Raw genomic sequence first — 22,096 nt, 5'->3', positions numbered from 1 at the left:
ATATATATATATATATATATATATACACACACACACACACACACACACAGAATATCCAGTAGACTCATTGTTATTCCATAGCCTATACTTTTTCTTCCTGACCAGTTACCTTGATTGAAACATCTACTGTGTCCACACTGAGTTAGGCATCTGGATAAAATTTTTGATTAGGGTAGCATTGAAAGGCTACCTATAAGGATGCTCCATTGTCTATCTCTTACTTTTTCTGTTCCCCTGTCACTTGACAGTGTCCTGTAGAGGGGTACCTGGAAGGTATCATGGCTCATCTCTCTGAACTGTGATACCTAAACAGACCTACTAAGAACATTCCAAGTTTTCATTCTGTGCCTGTTATAACCCACGTCGTATTGACACAAAATCTCCTTGGGTGTATTTCCTTCCCCCTTTGCAGCAATCATGATTACATCCATGCTGAAGGACATCAATGCTGAAGAAAAAGACACTATTACCTTTGAGGTAACAGTGAACTATGAAGGCATCTCTTACAAATGGTTAAAGAATGGTGTGGAAATCAAATCAACTGACAGGTGCCAGATGAGAACCAAAAAGCTCACCCACTCACTGAACATCAGGAATGTTCACTTTGGGGATGCTGCTGAGTACACCTTTGTGGCTGGAAAAGCTACCTCAACAGCCACTCTTTATGTGGAAGGTATGGTTTCATAAATGTCATATCCATAAAAATAAATGGCAAACACACTATATAAAATGTTAGAGCATCAGCTAATGAATGGATAAATAAAATGAGGTATATCCACGCAATGAAATATTATTCAGCAATAAAAAGGAGGTACTGATACATACTACAACATGGATGAACCTTAAAAAACTTTATACCAAGTGAAAGAAGCCAGTCACAAAGAACCACATATTGTATGATTCCAGTTATAGGAAAAGTTCATAGTGCACAAATCTGTAGAGACATAGATTGGTGCCTAAGTCTGAGGGGAGAACAAAGGGAGGGGTCTGGAGGGTGATGGCTAAGGGGTACATGGTTTTTTGGGGGTAATGAGAATGCTTTGAAATTAATTACAGTGATGGTTGCATAGCTCTGAATATACAGAAAGACACTGAATTGTATACTTTCACTGGGTGAATTGTATAGTATGTGAATTATATCTTAGCAAAGCTGTTGGAAAGATTAATTTTTTTACATGCTGTTCTCCAGCTCGTCATATAGAATTTAGGAAACACATTAAAGACATTAAGGTTCTCGAGAAGAGGCGAGCCATGTTTGAATGTGAAGTTTCTGAACCTGACATCACTGTGCAGTGGATGAAAGATGGCCAAGAGCTACAGCTTGTGGACAGGTCCGTTGGTTTGTTTGCCACATCCCAGTGATTCCCAGTTTCCTTTGAGTCATCATACGTTAAACCTCAATTTCCCTTTCTTCCATAGAATAAAGATACAGAAGGAGAAATACGTCCACCGCCTTCTGATCCCATCCACCCGGATGTCTGATGCTGGGAAGTACACAGTGGTGGCTGGAGGCAACATGTCCACTGCCAACCTCTTTGTAGAGGGCAGAGACGTTCGCATCCGAAGCATTAAAAGGGAGGTTCAGGTAATTGTCCACATGCTGAATTTTTGGAGAAGTCATCAGTAGCTCCTAATCTATCATTTTGTCACTTAATTTTTTTAACATATTTATTGGAGTATAATTGCTTTACAATGGTGTGTTAGTTTCTGCTGCATAACACAGTGAATCAGCTATACATATACATATGTCCCTATATCCCCTCCCTTTTGCGTCTCCCTCCCACCCTCCCTATCCCACCCCTCTAGGTGGACACAAAGCACTGAGATGATCTCCCTGTGCTATGCGGCTGCTTCCCACTAGCTATCTATTTCACATTTGGTAGTGTAGATATGTCCATGCCACTCTCTCACTTCGTCCCAGCTTACCCTTCCCCATCCCCATGTCCTCATAGAGAATGTCACTTAATTTTTTGACTTTTAAATTTTCTAACCACAGTCTTCTAAAAAAATGAAATCAGCTTATCCCTACCAGCTTACACTCTTGTGCTGACATCAACTTAGTCACAGTTTCCTCTCGCTTAGGGAATAAGTGTATCCTTCGCAGCTGTCTAAATACTTTAATGAAAGCAGCTGTAGACACTTCACTGTCAAATGGCCACTTACCCAAGCAACATCAACCCTAAAGGAACTAAAATTTAAATTGTGGTGTTCGCACAGCAACTGGAATTAAGGGAATTCAGAACAAGGTGGCATTTTCTCAGAAGCCTTCTACCTTGGAGAGGCAGCTGTGTGGGGACTTGACTGGGAAAACTCCCTCCGAGGTCCAAGAGGAAGACCAGTTTGAGCAAAGCTGGATTCCTAGCAGGGATGCTGAGCAAACACCTTTGCTCTTGACTGCACATGTACGGCTTGTCCTCATGGGTGCCAGTCTTCCCACGTGATGTAATGGGGAGATAACATGTGAAGAGAAGTATCACTTGAGCTCATGTTTATCATATTGCTCGTCCAAGGAGAGCCAGGCATTACATTAGGCCAGAGTGAAAAAGCCTTCGATGCATACAAAGATAACCCACATATGTCCTGCATCCTTTATTGACCAATTCTGAACCTTGATTTTCCCACTTTTAAAAATGAGGATAATAGTTCCTACCTAGCCTACAAGGTTCACATCATATGAAATCACATTGAATAGTAACTTAAAAGAACTTTGTCAATGATAAACAGCCTTCAGATGTAAAGTGTCATTATCTCTTTTTTTATTTTTATTTTATTTTATTATTTACTTATGGCTGTGTCGGGTCTTTGTTGCTGCGTGCAAGCTTTCTCTAGTTGCAGTGAGCGGGGGCTACTCTTTGTTGCAGTGCACAGGCTTCTCATTGCAGTGGCTTCTCTTGTTGAGGAACACAGGCTCTAGGCACTCGAGCTTCAGCCGCTGTGGTGTGCAGGCTGTAGTTGTGGCACATGGGCTTAGTTGCTCCACGCCATGTGGGATCTTCCCAGACCAGGGATTGAGGGATTGAACCTGTGTCCCCTGCACTGGCAGGCGGATTCTTAACCACTGCGCCACCAGGGAAGTACCGCAAAGTGTCATTATTTCTGTTATGATTAACTAAGAAGCAAACATTTAAGGATGAAATCATTGCCTCCATGCAGATGTAAGCAAAAGAAGTATGGGCACCTTTTGTCCAAGAATATGCAGGAAAACTTAGAATGTGCTATAACCAGTCAACTTTCTATATCATAAAATACAGGTTTGACATGCTCTTCAAATGAGCTGTTTTGGAAACAGGTTAAAACCGAAAGGACACCAGGGCTTCAATTTTCTTTTCCTGTTGCTCCATTAAAAGGTTATTGAGAAACAACGTGCTGTCGTTGAGTTTGAGGTCAATGAAGATGATGTAGATGCCCACTGGTATAAAGACGGCATTGAAATCAATTTCCAAGTTCAAGAACGACACCAGTATGTGGTGGAGAGAAGAATCCACCGGATGTTTATCTCTGAGACCAGGCATAGCGATGCTGGTGAATACACCTTTGTGGCAGGAAGGAACAGGAGTTCTGTTACCCTCTACGTCAATGGTAGGTAGAGATATTAACATATTTTGTGCATCCATCTGTAATAATCCTCCCTTTCAACTTACTGAAGTTCTGGTAGTTTCCAGGCAATTTCTCAAGAACCCATGGTACTCATATGTTTGAAGTCATTACATTTATTTTCATATTATACCTGTGGAAATGGGATGGTAGCTGTTAAAAGGACAAAGATGTCATTTCCAGAAGGCAACTAATGGCTAGATCCTTATTTAGTTTGGTCAACATTATTGAACATCCACTGTATGTCAATTATAATAGACCCCAAATGGGTTTCTAGGTACGGTTTTCAGCTGTTCTAGTTCTCTGCCCTTGGCCCTAACTGCTTGAATACTAGTAGCACTACCAAGTGATGGGGCATTTCCAGCCTCTGGTGGGGCATTTCCAGCCTCTGTTAGGGCATGCCTGGGAGAACCTAGGAAGCCACAGGTGAGCTCCATGCCCTAGGACCAGGGTCTGACTTTAGTGGGGGATTCCATACGCTACCAAGTCCTCAGAGGAGCACCATTAAACCATCCACTTTCCTCATTAGAAACCTTAGAGCTGAATCTGAGGCTGGTCTAGATCCATTCCTGTCCTGACCTTGGGTCCTACCTGTCTGAACACATACCCCTGAGACAGATCAAGGAACAGTAAGAGTAATCTCAAGTTTCATAAAAATGAACCATATTGCCAACATCCCCTTGGTCCCTAGAAGACCAAATGGTCATGGTATCCAGTTATTATTATTTCTATATTAGTGGTAGAGAAACTGAGGCACAGAGAAGTAAAGGTCTACCCATATGGCTGTGTCAGAAATCAGCCTCACAGAAGTCATTTCTCCCCATTTCTTGGTTCCATGAACGACCCAGTTTCCCTCAGTCATCACAACACCAAGAATATGTTTTAATTAGCATAACAGGAAAGCTGAATTTTTTTAAAAATTACCTAATTGCCTTTAGATCTAAAATGACATTCATTCATTCATACATACTGATTGCACTTCACTGGCCCCTGTATATTAAAAAAATGACTATTACATATACACAAATACCTGAAAACCGAACCTGAATGGGATGAGCCACCTCACCACATGATTTGCCCAAACGACTGTTAAAAATAGGTAACATATGGAAGTGTTCTAGCATTCTTTAGAGGACTGTCCATTGTCACCCTGATCCAGATCCCAGCCAGGAAAGGGGTGACCGTGTTATGCTGAAAAACTCAGCACTCCCAGCATCACCCCCCCACACACACCAAATATCAAAAGTATCTCCCTCTACTTAGGGACAAAATTCCAATTTTTTTTCCTTCTTAGCACAAAGAATGTTCTAATATTCTGAGGCAAGTAAAGATATCACCATTCCGAAGTTTTGTTTCGGAGTGCATAACCACCTGGCAACAAATTAACGTAGATTTTCCTATGCTTTCCTGTGTTTTCATGGGCTATTTGTTTCTTTTCTTCCCAGCCCCAGAACCGCCCCAAATTCTGCAGGAGCTCCAGCCTGTTACCGTGCAATCTGGCAAGCCCGCCCGCTTCTGTGCTGTGATATCTGGCAGACCACAGCCCAAAATTTCCTGGTACAAGGAAGAGCAGCTGCTTTCCACTGGTTTCAAGTGCAAATTCCTTCACGATGGGCAAGAGTACACACTTCTGCTCATCGAAGCCTTCCCAGAGGACGCGGCCGTCTATACCTGTGAAGCCAAGAATGACTATGGAACTGTCACTACCTCAGCATCGCTCTCTGTGGAAGGTAGAAATGCCTTGCTACTTCTCAGCTTAAAGTAAAACCTAGGAAACCCGCTTTTGCATCCTCCCAGGGCATTTAAAAATACAGCTTGGCGCTCCTAAAAGTAGATTGCTACCTAACTTAGAAACTTTGAAAGGGCTCCACTGCCAGATAAATTAAGAGAACTTGGCATGCTTCATTCTGTGAGGTCTGTAGGCTGACTTACTCCTGACAAGTCTTGTGGTCCCTTCCTTTAGTTCCAGAAGTTGTGTCTCCTGATCAGGAAATGCCAGTTTATCCTCCTGCCATCGTCACCCCACTTCAGGACACCGTCACTTCTGAGGGACGGCCAGCCCACTTTCAATGCAGAGTTTCTGGAACAGGTAGGTTTATAAGCAAAGGTAGAGTTGCTAATATTTAAAAAGAATGATGTGAGGAAAAGGTTTCCTTACCTCTCATGCATAATTTGAAGTTTCATGGGCATCTTGCAGAAGACTTACTTGGATTATTGAATTGAGAATTAGATCAGTGTTTTCCGCTACTGGACTGTACACCTAAAAATGGTTAAGGTGACAAATTTTATGTTATGTGTTTTTTTTAACTACAATTTAAAAAAAAAGGAATGAGTTCAGTGTTTTTCAATGTTTTAAACTTGAAAAATGTCATGTTTTCTTTATGATTGTAGTTACACTTTTGTTATCTCTTGAAAAAATACGACAAAACCTACAATTATTATTAGATTAATTATAATGGCATCTACATATGTTTTAAGAGTCCATTTATATGTAAGACGTTCAGTCTATGGACAGTGCTTGTGTGAAAAGCCATATCCCTTTGGAAGGTGGTATCCTGTAGTGGACAAAAGTGGGGGCGTTATGATCAGAGAGGTTGGATTTGAGTCTTGGCTCCACTCTGTGACCTTCGGCAAAGACCTGATTTCTCTGGTTCTCTTTCCCTCATGAATAAAGTGAGGATAATATTGCATTCAGTCTTAGAATGTACATTTCATGAGGGCAGAGATTCTGTCTTAGTACCGAGAACATGGTGCCTGAAAAGCAGTAGCTACTAGAAGGAAAGCTCTGTGAAAGCAAGGGTGGATCCTTGTCCTAGAATAGCTCCATACATAGTAGGTACTCAGTAAGTAATTGTTGATCGGACAAAAGAATGCTTGTTAAATGGCTGATATCAATCGCTTCGGATCATTGTCTTGATTATGTCAGCTAACCCACATCAGCACGTATGGCAGCGCCCCTCATACAGTAATCCCTCCTTCTGTTAGCTGTTAGGATTCTTAATTGGTGCATGTTTCCCAGAACCACCAGCCCCTCCCCTCACCCCAGGAGTCTGAGCTTAGTAGAATGAGACAAAATGTTTAGAGCCATTTCTAGCCAATGATGATTGTAGACCTACCTCACATAGGGACAGGGTAAATCAACCTTATCCCGAATGAGAATCACTCCCTCATTTGCTTGACTGTTGTATACCACCACAAAGGGAAATTCTCCAGGCTCGGGCATCTCACAGCACTCCTAATAAACATTTGTTTTGCTTATTGTGCTTCTCCCATTAGGTTATGGCCCAGTCTCTGCCTTGCCAAGAGCCGTTTTCTTAAGCAAGTTAGCATTTCAATTGGGCTTCTATCACCTAGTGATTTCCTCCTCTGGGATGGAGATGCTGATCTAGAAACCAAATAGACCTGTTTGATTTTATGAGCATAATTAAAGGATATGAGGTATATAAAGCACTTGCAGGCATGGCTAGCAAGTGACTGGTGCTCAATACATTAATTTTATTATGGCCATTGAGAGGAATTATAGAAACATAAAAGTCTGGTATTGGGTAACCAACATAGATAAATACTATAGACTTTGTGACTTCAGAGCATGGTATTTGAAAAGTGCCAAATATTAAGAAATGAGGACTGATTCGGTAATATCCTACTAAAAAGAAAAATGCATTTTAATATCAAATTCACTAAAGCCATACTAAAGAATTTATCCATTCATTGAATTTTTAGAGGAAATTTTTCAAATAAATATATGTATATGGATTATCTAAAGTAGTAGTCTTAACTATATTTGCATAGTGCCCTTTAGTTTATAAGTCATTTTATAGTTTGCCTTTAAGGCATTGCAAGCATACATTTGAAGCTCTCTACAAGACTCCAATTGGGGTAGAAAAAGAAAAATATCTTTTCAATGTGACTGATGTCCTTAAATATTTGAATGGACTTTATAAATTCATGTGATCATTAACTCTCTATGTGTGGTAATATTAATACACATACAGAGGTTTTAGAACCCTTTCATAAATGTATTTTCTATATGACAAAAATTAAATTCACTGAATAAATGCCTTTTTAAGATAAAAGCTCACCATATCACGTTTCATGCCCCTCAGACTGAAAATATTCACACAACTTCCCTTAAGAAAGTAAGTGCAGCTCTGCTTTCTACAAATTGGAAAAAAATATGAGTCTGCAGAGGCCCCAGTCTCATGTTTTGGGGAACTCAGTACTTGCTGAAGCATGGAGCATGGTCCTGAGCAATCTGGTGGTGCTTTTGTTAAGTGGAAATGTTATCTATTGAAGGTCTCTGGTGCCACCTACTGGTGGAAGAGAAGTTTGGAAAAGTAGAATTTTAAAACTTGTAGTAAAGCTAGCTTTTTGCTAGTGCTCACTCTACAGATAATGGTCAGTATCATTTGGTGGCTTACAGAGTGGCAGCTAGCTAAGTGAGATGGTAAGTTTAGCAATGAGGAATGCCCACTGTTCATTTAAGCTTTTTTTTTTGTTTTATTCTACCAACATCTGTGTTCCTGCTATTGAGACATTACACTAGGTTCTAGGGATGCCAGGACCTGTCTCTTGCCTTCATGGAGCTCAGTGTGTAGGTGGGGAGACGTGCATGCACAGCTTGATCCCAAGGTTGTAAGTGCTGTAACAGCCCACCTACTCAGTGCTCTCTCTCTGGGAGAGAGCTGGAGAAAGATGCACGGACTGCACACTGAAGAATTAATAGGCTCATGAGCACAGTCGTGCTCCAGGCAGAGAACAACATTTATAAAGTCATAAAAGCTTGCCAGAACACTCCATGTGCTGGCAGCAAGTGGTTTAAGTATGGTTGGAAAGTGATGTAATGAGTGGACGAGAAGCTAGAAAAGAAGGCAAGGGCCGGATCCTAAAGTGTTGGTATTCTGTGCTTAGGACTTTAGATTTTATCTTGTTTACTTTGAGGAGCCACTGAGAGATTTTGAAACCCCTGGGTAACATGATCAGGGTTTCTTTTTAGAAACAACACTCTGATCATGAAAGGAGGAATGAACAGATGTGGGAGGTGAGACTGAAGGTAAGGGACCAGCAGAGAGGCTATCATATTATGATAGGCTTGGAAAGTGTTGACAACTGAGAGAGTCAGGAGAAAGATGGGGGTAGATTGCGCAAGAGTCCAGGAGGTAGAATGAACGAGACTCAGGGACCAAATACAGTGGAGTGGTGGGGGTGAGGAACTGGGGCAGTGGGGTGGCCTCACAGAAGCCATGAGAGGCCAGTGACTGACGCAGAGAGTGGCAGCCCAGTCAGAAGTACCAAGTCCATTACCAAGACAGGTCTTGCCCTTTAGCTCATTTATTATTGGCAATTCATGCCTGTCCTCCTGCTTCACTCAATTCACCAGAGGAAGAAGTTGTCAGGCAGAATAAGCAGGGAACCTTGTGAGGGAGAGAGAGTGCCAAACTCGCCATCCTTCCCTTTCCATTGATGTTTAAGCAAACAAACCAAGTATTTGTAGGATGACTTTTACATCCCATGTGATGATGGTATTACTTGTATATCCTATGGCCCTATGTTTATTAGGTAAGTTATTGCCGATCCCTTGTGATGTTAGACATTCTCGCTTTAATGACTGACTTGGGCCTGTTGTTTATAAAGCCCTTTCCCCTGTGTATGTCATTGAATTCACAAAGCAATTTTATAGCCCATGAATAGCCCATGAATTATTATGCATCTTATTTTACAAATGAGAAAACTGGTCCAGAGATTAACTGACATGTCTAAGGTCACACAGCTGGTAAATTGTAGTCTCAGGATTGCATTTCCTACCTTACCTTGCTACCTAAGGAAGTAAAAAGATTTGTTTCTTTAAAAGGGGAACTTGTAGTTTATAACAACTACCCTAGTAGGAAGCAGGGGAATATTCATAAACCAATATTTATGCAACAGTGCAAACAAATACTAGAGGATTGGACTATTAGAAGATCCCCATGGGTGGTTTTGAGATAAGGAAGTAATATAGTGACCACATTCCAAAAACAAGATGGCTTCTGATTTTTGGCTTTTGAAACAAGTAACTAAATTTGAATCCACGCTTGACTTACAGGGCTATTGCTTTAGTGGCAGTATAATATTTTTTGAAGTGCACATCATCTTAAACTGTAACAACATAGTAATATTTATCCTTGATTTGGGGTTTTTATTTTCTATCATTTTAAGATGGTTCAAATCCTTGTGTGGAAATAGCTAGTTTTATTTTTTTTAATTTAATTTTATTTATTTTTTTATACAGCAGGTTCTTCTTAGTCATCAATTTTATGCACATCAGTATATACATGTCAATCCCAATCGTCCAATTCAGCACACCACCATCCCCACCCCCTGCGGCTTTCCCCCCTTGGTGTCCATACGTTTGTTCTTTACATCTGTGTCTCAACTTCTACCCTGCAAACCAGTTCATCTGTACCATTTTTCTAGGTTACACATACATGCGTTAATATACGATATTTGTTTTTCTCTTTCTGACTTACTTCACTCTGTATGACAGTCTCTAGATCCATCCATGTCTCAACAAATGACCCAATTTCATTCCTTTTTATGGCTGAGTAATATTCCATTGTATATATGTACCACAACTTCTTTATCCATTCGTCTGTTGATGTGCATTTAGGTTGCTTCCGTGACCTGGCTATTGTAAATAGTGCTGCAGTGAATGCGTCTTTTTGAATTATGGTTTTCTTGGGTATATGCCCAGTAGTGGGGTTGCTGGATCATATGGTAATTCTATTTTTAGTTTTTTAAGGAACCTCCATACTGTTCTCCATAGTGGTTTTATCAATTTACATTCCCACCAACAGTACAAGAGGGTTCCCTTTTCTCCACACCCACTCCAGCATTTGTTGTTTGTAGATTTTCTGATGATGCCCATTCTAACTGGTGTGAGGTGATACCTCATTGTAGTTTTGATTTGCATTTCCCTAATAATTAGTGATGTTGAGCAGCTTTTCACGTGCTTCTTGGCCATCTGTATGTCTTCTTTGGAGAAATGTCTATTTAGATCTTCTACCCATTTTTGTATTGGGTTGTTTGTTTCTTTAATATTGAGCTGCATGAGCTGTTTATATATCTTGGAGTTTAATCCTTTGTCCGTTAATTCACTTGCAAATATTTTCTCCCATTCTGAGGGTTCTCTTTTCATCTTGTTTATGGTTTCCTTTGCTGTGCAAAAGCTTTTAAGTTTCATCAGGTCCCATTTGTTTATTTTTGTTTTTATTTCTATTACTCTAGGAGGTGGATCAAAAAAGATCTTGTTGTGATTTATGTCAAAGAGTGTCCTTCCTATGTTTTCCTCTAAGAGTTTTATAGTGTCCAGTCTTACATTTAGGTTTCGAATCCATTTTGAGTTTATTTTTGTGTATGGTGTGAGGGAGTGTTCTAATTTCATTCTTTTACATGTAGCTGTCCAGTTTTCCCAGAACCACATATTGAAGAGACTGTCTTTTCTCCATTGCATATCCTTGCCTCCTTTGTCATAGATTAGTTGACCATAGGTGCGTGGGTTTATCTCTGGGCTTTCTATCTTGTTCCGTTGATCTATGTTTCTGCTTTTGTGCCAGTACCATATTGTCTTGATTACTGTAGCTTTGTAGTATAGTCTGAAGTCAGGGAGTCTGATTCCTCCAGCTCCGTTTTTTTCCCTCAAGACTGCTTTGGCTATTCGGGGTCTTTTGTGTCTCCATACAAATTTTAAGATTTTTTGTTCTAGTTCCGTAAAAAAATGCCATTGGTAATTTGATAGCTATTGCATTGAATCTGTAGATTGCTTTGGGTAGTAGAGTCATTTTCACAATATTGATTCTTCCAATCCAAGAACATGGTATATCTCTCCATCTGTCGGTATCATCTTTAATTTCTTTCATCAGTGTCTTATAGTTTTCTGCATACAGGTCTTTTGTCTCCCTAGGTAGGTTTATTCCTAGGTATTTTATTCTTTTTGTTCCAATGGTGAATGGGAGTGTTTCCTTAATTTCTCTTTCAGATTTTTCATCATTGGTGTATAGGAATGCAAGAGATTTCTGTGCATTAATTTTGTATCCTGCAACTTTACCAAATTCATTGATTAGCTCTAGTAGTTTTCTGGTGGCATTTTTAGGATTCTCTATGTATAGTATCATGTAATCTGCAAACAGTGACAGTTTTACTTCTTCTTTTCCAATTTGTATTCCTTTTATTTCTTTTTCTTCTCTGATTGCCGTGGCTAGGACTTCCAAAACTATGTTGAATAATAGTGGTGAGAGTGGACATCCTTGTCTTGTTCCTGATCTTAGAGGAAATGCTTTCAGTTTTTCACCATTGAGAATGATGTTTGCTGTGGGTTTGTCATATATGGCCTTTATTATGTTGAGGTAGGTTCCCTCTATGCCCACTTTCTGGAGAGTTTTTATCATAAATAGGTATTGAATTTTGTCAGAAGCTTTTTCTGCATCTATTGAGATGATCATATGGTGTTTCTCCTTCAATTTCTTAATATGGTGTATCACATTGATTGATTTACGTATATTGAAGAATCCTTGCATCCCTGGGATAAATCCCGCTTGATCATGGTGTATGCTCCTTTTAATGTGTCATTGGATTCTGTTTGCTAGAATTTTGTTGAGGATTTTTGCATCTATATTCATCAGTGATATTGGTCTGTAATGTTCTTTTTTTGTAGTATCTTTGTCGGATTTTGGTATCAGGGTGATGGTGGCCTCATAGAATGAGTTTGGGAGTGTTCCTTCCTCTGCAAATTTTGGAAGAGTTTGAGAAGGATGGGTGTTAGCTCTTCTCTAAATGTTTGATAGAATTCGCGTGTGAAGCCATCTGGTCCTGGACTTTTGTTTGTTGGAAAATTTTAATCACAGTTTCAATTTCATTACTTGTGATTGGTCTGTTCATATTTTCTATTTTTCCTAGTTCAGTCTTGGAAGGTTATACCTTTCTAAGAATTTGTCCATTTCTTCCAGGTTGTCCATTTTATTGGCATAGAGTTGCTTGTAGTAGTCTCTTAGGATGCTTTGTATTTCTGTGGTGTCTGTTGTAACGTCTCCTTTTTCATTTCTAATTTTATAGATTTGAGTCCTCTCTTCTTCTTGATGAGTCTGGCTAATGGTTTATCAATTTTGTTTATCTTCTCAAAGAACTAGCTTTTAGTTTTATTGATCTTTGTTATTGTTTTCTTTGTTTCTATTTCATTTATTTTTGCTCTGATCTTTATGATTTCTTTCCTTCTGCTAACTTTGGGTTTTGTTTGTTCTTCTTTCTCTAGTTCCTTTAGGTGTAAGTTTAGATTGTTTATTTGAGATTTTTCTTGTTTCTTGAGGTAGGCTTGTATAGCTATAAACTTCCCTCTTAGAACTGCTTTTGCTGCATCCCATAGGTTTTTGATCATCTTGTTTTCATTGTCATTTGTCTCTAGGTATTTTTTGATTTCCTCTTTGATTTCTTCAGTGATCTCTTGGTTATTTAGTAAAATATTGTTTAACCTCCATGTGTTTGTGTTTTTTACGTTTTATTGCCTCTAATTCATTTCTAATCTCATAGCGTTGTGGTCAGAAAAGATGCTTCATATGATTTCTATTTTCTTAAATTTACTGAGGCTTGATTTGTGATCCAAGATGTGATCCATCCTGGAGAATGTTCCATGCACACTTGAGAAGAAAGTGTAATCTGCTGTTTTTGGATGGAATATCCTATAAATATCAATTAAATCTATCTGGTCTATTGTGTCATTTAAAGCTTCTGTTTCCTTATTTATTTTCATTTTGGATGATCTGTCCATTGGTGTAAGTGAGGTGTTAAAGTCCCCCACTATTACTGTGTTACTGTCGATTTCCTCTTTTATAGCTGTTAGCAGTTGCCTTATGTATTGAGGTGCTCCTATGTTGGGTGCGTATATATTTATAATTGTTATATCTTCTTCTTGGACTGATCCCTTGATCATTATGTAGTGTCCTTCCTTGTCTCTTGTAACATTCTTTATTTTAAAGTCTATTTTATCTGATATGAGTATTGCTACTCCAGCTTTCTTTTGATTTCCATTGGGTTTGTTTTTGATTGGGTTTGATTCTTTTGATTTCCATTGGGTTTGTTTTTGTAGGTCCTTTTCTTCTCGTGTGTTTCCCACTTAGAGAAGTTCCTTTAGCATTTGTTGTAGAGCTGGTTTGGTGGTGCTGAATTCTCTTAGCTTTTGCTTGTCTGTAAAGTTTTTGATTTCTCCATTGAATCTGAATGAGATCCTTGCTGGGTAAAGTAATCTTGGTTGTAGGTTCTTCCCTTTCATCACTTTAAATATTTCATGCCACTCCCTTCTGGCTTGTAGAGTTTGTGCTGAGAAATCAGCTGTTAACCTTATGGGAGTTCCCTTGTATGTTGTCGTTTTTCCCTTGCTGCTTTTAATAATTTTTCTTTGTCTTTATTTTTTGCCAATTTCATTACTATGTGTCTTGGCGTGTTTCTCCTGGGGTTTATCCTGTATGGGACTCACTGCCCTTCCTGGACTTGGGTGGCTATTTCCTTTCCCATGTTAGGGAAGTTTTTGACTATAATCTCTTCAAATATTTTCTCTGGTCTTTTCTCTCTTTCTTCTCCTTCTGGGACCCCTATAATATGAATGTTGTTCCATTTAATGTTGTACCAGTGGTCTCTTAGGCTGTCTTCACTTCTTTTCATTCTTTTTTTTCTTTGTTCTTTTCTGCAGCAATGAATTCCACTATTCTGTCTTCCAGGTCACTTATGCATTCTTCTGCCTCAGTTATTCTGCTCTTGATTCCTTCTAGTGTAGTTTTCATTTCAGTTATTGTAGTGTTCATCTCTGTTTGTTTGTTCTTTAATTCTTCTAGGTATTTGTTAAGCATTTCTTGCATCTTCTCGATCTTTGCCTCCATTCTTTTTCCGAGGTCCTGGATCATCTTTGCTATCATTATTCTGAATTCTTTTTCTGGAAGGTTGCCTATCTCCACTTCATTTAGTTGTTTTTCTGGGGTTTTATCTTGTTTCTTCATCTGGTAAATAGCCCTCTGCCTCTTCATCTTGTCTATCTTTCTATGAATGTGGTTTTTGTTCCACAGGCTGCAGGATTGTAGTTCTTCTTGCTTCTGCTGTCTGCCCTCTGGTGGATGAGGCTATCTAAGAGGCTTGTGTAAGTTTTCTGATGGGAGGGACTGGTGGTGGGTAGAGCTGACTGTTGCTCTGGTGGGCAGAGCTCAGTAGAACTTTAATCCACTTGACTGCTGATGGGTGGGGCTGGGTTCCCTCCCTGTTGGTTGTTTGGCCTTAGGCAACCCAACACTGGAGGCTACCTGGGCTCTTTGGTGGGGCTAATGACAGACTCTGGGAGGGCTCACGCCAAGGAGTACTTCCCAGAACTTCTGCTGCCAGCATCCTTGTCCCCACGGTGACCCACAGCCACCCCCCGCCTCTGCAGGAGACCCTCCACTACTAGAAGGTAGGTCTGGTTCAGTCTCCCCTAGGGTCACTGCTCCTTCCCCTGGGTCCCGATGCACGCACTACTTTGTGTGTGCCTCCAAGAGTGGAGTCTCTGTTTCCCCCAGTCCTGTCGAAGTCCTGCATTCAAATCCCATTAGGCTTCAAAGTCTGATTCTCTAGGAATTCCTCCTCCCATTGCTGGACCCCCAGGTTGGGAAGCCTGACGTGGGGCTCAGAACCTTCACTTCAGTGGGTGGACTTCTGTGGTATAAGTGTTCTCCAGTCTGTGAGTCATCCACCCAGCAGTTATGGGATTTGATTTTACTGTGATTGCGCCCCTCCTACCATCTCATTGTGGCTTCTCCTTTGTCTTTGGATGTGGGGTATCTTTTCTGGTGAGTTCCAGTGTCTTTCTGTCGATGATTGTCCAGCAGCTATTTGTAATTCTGTTGTTCTCACAAGAGGGAGTGAGAGCACCTTCTTCTACTCCGCCATCTTTCTTCCTACTCGCTAGTTTTATTATTATTTATTATTACTCCTACTTTGAAAAAAGCCAAATATATCTAGGATGCCCAAATTCCATGACTCTTTCCATTTTAAAAACTTTCTGTTGTGCTGAGACCTTCCAATGCTTGTCTACTGGTAACAAAATAATAGAGATTTTCTTTCTTCATCCTTTAAGGGTGTCTCTTTTAGACTTTATGGAATGTTCATCTTCTCAGGTCTGTTTTTGATGGGTCTTTCTGCCTAACCAGAGTGCAGATTTTCCTCACTTCCTGTCTCAGTGGGTAACCACAATCTCAGATCAAACCCTTTATGATGACTGTTTCTCAGGACAGTCTTTTTCTCATTTGACTGAATATGTCAAAACCTCATCTTTGCTTCCATAGCATGACATGCAAATGGTAAAAAAGAATATAACTAAAATTGTAAAATTTCAAACATTATAACCCATCTATAAGCTGGATTTTTCTAGAATCATGTTTCCTTCTTAAAAATGAAAAGAAATTATATAAGATCAGATGTGGCATGCCCAAAAGAAAAGTATAATGTTATTTAGATAAATATAAAATTAGTCACTAATATAGTCAATATTGTGTTTGCAGGTAAATAAAAATATCCACTTGTTCCAGTGATTTAAAGATCCTTTTTCTTTCATGTTACAGATCTAAAAGTGTCTTGGTACAACAAAGACAAGAAAATCAAGCCATCTCGGTTCTTTAAAATGACTCAATTTGAAGACACTTACCAACTGGAAATTGCTGAAGCTTTTCCAGAAGATGAAGGAATTTATACTTTTGTTGCTAGTAATGCTATAGGTCAAGTATCAAGCACAGCCACTTTGAGACTGGAAGGTACAGTAAAACAACTTTACGAACCACATTTAAATATAGATCTAATCTCACAATGTCAGTAACAAATCACTGAGGATTTCACGTAAATCATCGTTGGTCCTACCATTCTCTTAATGTGACTAATTGTTTCCATGTTATATGTGATGTTCTCGCTTTTCAGTTACCCCTTCTCATTATGAATCACAAACCATCATTTTTTATTTTGCCCTGCTTTGTCTCCATAGAATTTTGTAATGTGTTGCTCTCATCATCAGCTTTCATGCTTCCTGATCAGCATGCATCAGAATGGGGAGAAATATGCTAAAGAATTAGATAGATTCGTTTTCTCATCTGGCTAGGATGCAAATTCTAAAAAAAAAATGTCTTTAAATCTAAGAGTGTTACCATCCGACCATTGTACTGACACAATTCTGATTTCACAGAAGCTACAGTGGGTGATTTCAGGTCTGTACACCAGCTGGATGTGTTTACCGGCATTCAAAGAATGCCTGAGGGTTGAGGGGCTCCACTGTAAGATGGTTTAACATCTCTGTTACTTGGGGCTCTTCAGCTGCAATCAGAAACACTTCCTCGGTATCGGGGTGGGGAGCACTTTGATTCAAAATGAGATAGTATTTTTATAGAATCAGGCTGTTTTTCCTGAGCTAAATTAGTCTCTGTAATATTAAGCATATACAAATACATAAAGAGTTAGGGCAACTTTTGCTTTTTTCCTTGATTTTAAACACTTACTATAACCAGAGGTTTTCTTAATAATCAACGTATGTGGTTTACAAAAAAGAAAAGCTGGTTTGACAACCAGAGGGGAAAAAATCACAACAGAAAACAAGAATACCTAAACTTAATTGCATACTCCATGACTGCCTTCATGCACAATGTAGTGAAGTTCCTTAGACTAGTTATGTCTCAGCATGTTTGTCTGGAAAATGGAAGGAAACTTGTGTGACTTTGAATCAATGTGTGTATGTAGTGACATACGTTGACAAGGCATCAGGATTGGTCTGGATTCTAGTTCACCATTGAAATTTACAACAGATCTGTAGACAACTCCCAGTAAGTTCTGGTTTCAGTGCAGGGTAAGACATTAAAAGTTGGCATGCTTCTTTTCAGGATTTAGCAAACTTGAAGAAGTTACATCAGACTCTCAATGGCATGTCTCTTCATCAGTTTCATTTAAGAAGGAGCCCCTTGGCCAAAAGCCCATCTTCATCCAGCCTCTATCAAGCCTCAGGGTGCACAGCGGGGAGACAGTCAGATTCCATGCCAGGGTTTCTGGCATTCCCAAGCCAGAAATCCAGTGGTTGCATAACCAGCAACCAATCCTACCAACAAAAGATGTAGTTTTCCATTTTGAGGAGTCCACAGGCATTGCTTTAATGCTTATAGTTGACGCTTACTCAGAGCATGCCGGGCAGTACTCTTGCAAAGCAGCCAATAGTGCTGGGGAAGCCATTTGCGCAGCTATACTCACAGTGACTCCAAAAGGTAAAGAAAGCCTGGCTTGCTTCAAAGACTTTGATCTGCTGCATCCCTCCTACTCCCACTGTTACTAATGAGTCTCTGCTGTGTGTCTTGGTGCATATTGTGGTCAGTGCATAATTTATTAACAAAGTAACACCCAGGTGCCCCTAAGTCCTCAATTATAGTTTAATCAGTGTACTTTAAATCTCACTGAAGTATGTGTTCTGGGCATTACACTAGTTATTATTTGGTTAGGCATCAACTTTGCTTGACATTTTTACTTTTCTAAACAACATCTCATCATTGCCTCATTAATGATTTATTTGCTACCTATTTTTGATAAAGTATATGGTGGAGGGAGGACAAATGATATCCCGAATAGAGTCAGAAAAAAAGAGGGAGCGGCTATGTCATTCTGGATAGCTGCAATGACAGCAAAAAGAAGGAAGCAGATACTGTATGGCATCCACATGAGCCTTCATCATCCGTCCGTCACTGGATCACTGGGAATGAATTTTCTTTTGTGTGACCCTGACATCCTGGAGCACACTGCATCTGGCATGCTGCTTCCAAGTAACAGTGACGTCTTTCATCTTCATCTTCCATGCCATGTTATGTTACTAACCTAGCCAGGTGACAAAGCTTAGATCCTAATATTCTTTTCTTTTTCTTGTCACTTGATCGTACAGTGCAAACCCTAGCTAGGCAAAGTTCTGGGAAAAATGTGAGAGAGTCCACCAAGTCCCAGGCAGTGGCAGATTCCTGTTTCACAAAGCAGGAGAGCAAAATATCCCAAAGCGATATTAAGTCATTTCAAGGATCATCATATGAATACGAATTTCAGGTTTTTGAAGGTGTATCTCAAAGTTCCACCCACACAGCTGCATCCATTCGAGATGTAGAGTTGCACCGTACTGCATCCCTTTCACAAATTGCAGAAAGCGCTGAGTTATCTGAGAAATGTGCTGAAGAGCCAATGGATGAAGCACCAAGGATTCTCCTGTATCTTCAGGACCTCTCTGTAAAGTGCGGCAACATGGCTCAATTCCTCTGTGTTTTAGAAGAACCTTCCATTGACGTAACCTGGACTCATGAAGGTGTAAAGATAGAGGAATCTAAGAGAGTGAAGCAGTCACAAAATGGCAATACGCAGTCACTTACCATATTTAATGTTCAGCTGGTAGACCAAGGATTGTACAGCTGCGTTGTACACAATGAGTACGGAGAGAAGACAAAATCAGCAGTACTAAGAGTAGAAGGTGGTTATTTGATATTTAGCTCTGACTTGCTTCATTTCATCCTCATCGCTTTATGCAGCTTTTCCATCATGCAGATTGAATCAGTGAATATATTAAATAGGATACCCTTAAATTAGCACTCTATTCATAAATGACTTATGAAAGTCAGCCAAGTCATTGGCCAAACTTAAGAACATGTAACTTTCCAGTCTAGATTCAAGGAAGTTTAACTTTCAAATCTGAGTTCACGAAGTTAAGGTTTGTTTCGTATGTGCTCTTTTTTCTAATATTTACCAAATGTGCCACCTAGGAAGTGTACCAAAGAAAGTTCAGATGTTAGAGTTCATCAAGTGTTTATTGAGTATTTATTATTGTGCCTGGCACTGTCTGGACCAAAATTAGTAGTCTTTAGATATTTCTCAATAAATGCTGCTGCTTTATAGTCTCAGATCCTCCCAGAATTGTAGAATTATCTCACAGCAAGATCATTATTTTTGTTGTTATTGTGCTTGATTCACCACTGTGTCTAGAAGGGGCATAAATATATTTGTCTGGGCAAAGGATAACTTCTTCCTTCCCTCCCTGGACTTTCTTTTTGGATGCTAATAAAATGAGAAAAGTATTCTTCAGGTACTAGAAGCCTGTGCTGTGTGTCTGCAGCAAAGGACCTTCACTGAATCCCATGGAGGAAAACTGGTGGAAGAAGTTTAGGCATCTCCAAGGGTCTATGGAGAGCTGTGGCCTCTAGCTCTTCCCTGATCTGGCCATGTTATTGTTGAGGCGTCAGAGATAAATGGGGGCAATACAGTGCTGTGTGCACAGCCATCTCTGCACTGAATTTTGAGATAGATTCATTAATTCACTTAATGTATCTGCAATCCTCACTCACCAAAAGGAGGATTTGTTTTTTCTTAATCTGACATTTTGGTCTATAGCTATTTCTGATTAATTTTCAAAGCCTAAGAAAGGAATAGCTCAAGAACTGAGGTCTAATTATGCAAATTAGGTAGAAAATTCCACCATCCAGAAAGTTGACCCTCAGTTTCACCATAGCTGCTGGCTAGCACAGTAATCACACAAGAAACTATCTCTCTGGAGGCGTTGTCTACAAGTCACGTAGGTGACAACTGTGATGGTTTCCACAGCAAGATAATTGGGAGGTGGTGTGTTGTGGAGGTGGGAGAAATGTAGGTCTTTCAACTCGCTTTCTAAAGAACCTAGTGCCCTAGGACAGTGCTTCATCATCATGTTCCCAGAGTGGATTTGAGCTGGACATTTTTGCCTCAGGATTTCCAGTTCACTCAGTTCCAACAATTATATTATTAAAATGTTCTTGGTGCGTGAGCATTTTTTTTTTCCCTTGGGAAGTCCAGGCTGCCTTACTTAAGAAATTTAAAAGAGAAGCCACTTTTCAGAGTTTGAAGAGTGAAGGATCAGGCACAGTTATCTGATTATCTAACATAGGCCAGTCTTTATCTGTTCCTCTTCGATTTGGGCCTAATAATTTTACATAGGCTAGTTATCCATGAAAATCAGGTAGGAATGTGAACCCCCGTAAGTCTGTTTGAGTAGGGTTCTTATGTGCATAGTAAGCATAGATATATCCTAGTTTGGGGACTAATGTGCTGCTTTCCCTCTCATCCTAATGACATTCCATCTTCTCTAAATTCCACATGTTTTACAAACACAACTAATTTATTCCTTTTCCAAACTTTATTCTTACCTAGCAAAAGAATCGCAAACCAGAGCACTTACCAAAATTACCCTTGGTTCAGACACTAAAAGTATTAAAACACTCAAAGAGTCCCAAATTAAAACAACCCATGAAGTAAAGAGAGCATCATCAAAGAAAACATCAAGTTTGTCAGTAACTTCATGCCAAAGACCACAAGGAACTGAGAAGCCAGGGCGGCAAGCACACTGATTTGTGTCACGCAGATGGGAGAATGAGAGTGTTACCTGAGCACCTGCTTTCTCCGAAGCCACCCAGAGATGATTGTGTCTAAAGGCTGAGACTTTTCCTTATGTAATAAAAGTAATTTTAAGTTGAGGGCTCTTTGTTCTGCTCTTTAACATATAATTGGACTTCGTGTGATGTTTTAAAGGTGGTTCAAATCAAAGGAGTATTTACTAGCAGAAAACTCTTAATTCTGCAGGGAAAGCTGAGAATGGCCCTCAGTTTAAAGTGGCAAGTTAGAAAATGCATGTTCCTTCTAAATGTGATTTCATCTCCTAGCAAGTAATCAGTCAACAAGACATTAAAAAAGAAATATTCCTTTTGTTTGTGGATTGCTTTTCTCAGTGCATGTAAAAGGCATGGGGAATTGTGGAACTAAAAGTGGAAATTTCATAGAGAACCTAAAATAAAAATGTTTTAAAATCTTTCATCATTGTCATGTACTTTATCAGTTCATTGATTTGTTTGGCATGGATTTTGGGGGGTGCATTTGGGGGATGTAGTTTTCTATTATAGTAAAGAGAAAATTGTAATTGTATGAATCATGAATTGAGGCAGAAAGTACATGGAATTAATCATGAAAATCTCTTGTTTTTGCATTCTAGCTCCTGAATCAATGTTGCATGAGCAGATTGAGATGGAGATGAAAGGTATGGTTATACTGAATGTGAGATTTAAGTAGAAATTCTGAAGGATTAATAGAATCCTTGAGCTGCCTTCTGTTAGTAGTATTGAGAAAAATGTCATAGATGTACAAATATATCTCCTACAGTATATATTACTGTGTTGCATGCCTGGTTTAGTATGCTGATAGTTACATGCATTTCACAGTAATTTGTTTTATGGTAATTTAAAATCTTATATTTAAAATTTATCAGCCATAATCAACTTCATGTTTGCAGCCATTTTCAAAAGCGTGTATTAGAAAAGGTTGTCATCTTAATGCATGAAATCATGAACTAGAAGTTTGTTTTCAAAATCACAGTGAATTAAATTGAACAATAGACAATAACCTAGCTGTCATTCTCAGAATGCAACATCATGAATGA

The 22,096-nt window shown here is 39.4% G+C and overlaps 1 protein-coding gene across 3 annotated transcripts in view; it reads left to right on the top strand.

Annotated features, from left to right (window-relative positions):
• Positions 1 to 22,096, top strand: part of TTN (titin) — a gene marked incomplete at both ends in the record, with an annotated part of 282,756 nt that overhangs the window by 36,319 nt on the left and 224,341 nt on the right. The window contains 9 exons of one of the 3 annotated variants that reach the window (XM_079710137.1): positions 413 to 673; positions 1,190 to 1,331; positions 1,420 to 1,585; positions 3,348 to 3,579; positions 5,040 to 5,324; positions 5,558 to 5,683; positions 16,203 to 16,391; positions 18,542 to 19,114; positions 21,653 to 21,697. In XM_079710137.1, the coding sequence (XP_079566263.1) occupies positions 413 to 673; positions 1,190 to 1,331; positions 1,420 to 1,585; positions 3,348 to 3,579; positions 5,040 to 5,324; positions 5,558 to 5,683; positions 16,203 to 16,391; positions 18,542 to 19,114; positions 21,653 to 21,697 (2,019 nt within the window). Of the gene's footprint in view, positions 1 to 412; positions 674 to 1,189; positions 1,332 to 1,419; positions 1,586 to 3,347; positions 3,580 to 5,039; positions 5,325 to 5,557; positions 5,684 to 16,202; positions 16,392 to 17,501; positions 17,877 to 18,541; positions 19,115 to 21,652; positions 21,698 to 22,096 lie in introns of all 3 variants that reach the window. The other 2 variants (XM_079710138.1, XM_079710139.1) reach the window with 2 other exon arrangements.

This window comes from Hyperoodon ampullatus (assembly GCF_949752795.1).
Source record: "Hyperoodon ampullatus genome assembly, chromosome: 8".
NCBI lineage: Eukaryota > Metazoa > Chordata > Mammalia > Artiodactyla > Ziphiidae > Hyperoodon > Hyperoodon ampullatus.
This window is presented reverse-complemented; position numbering and strand designations above follow the sequence as displayed.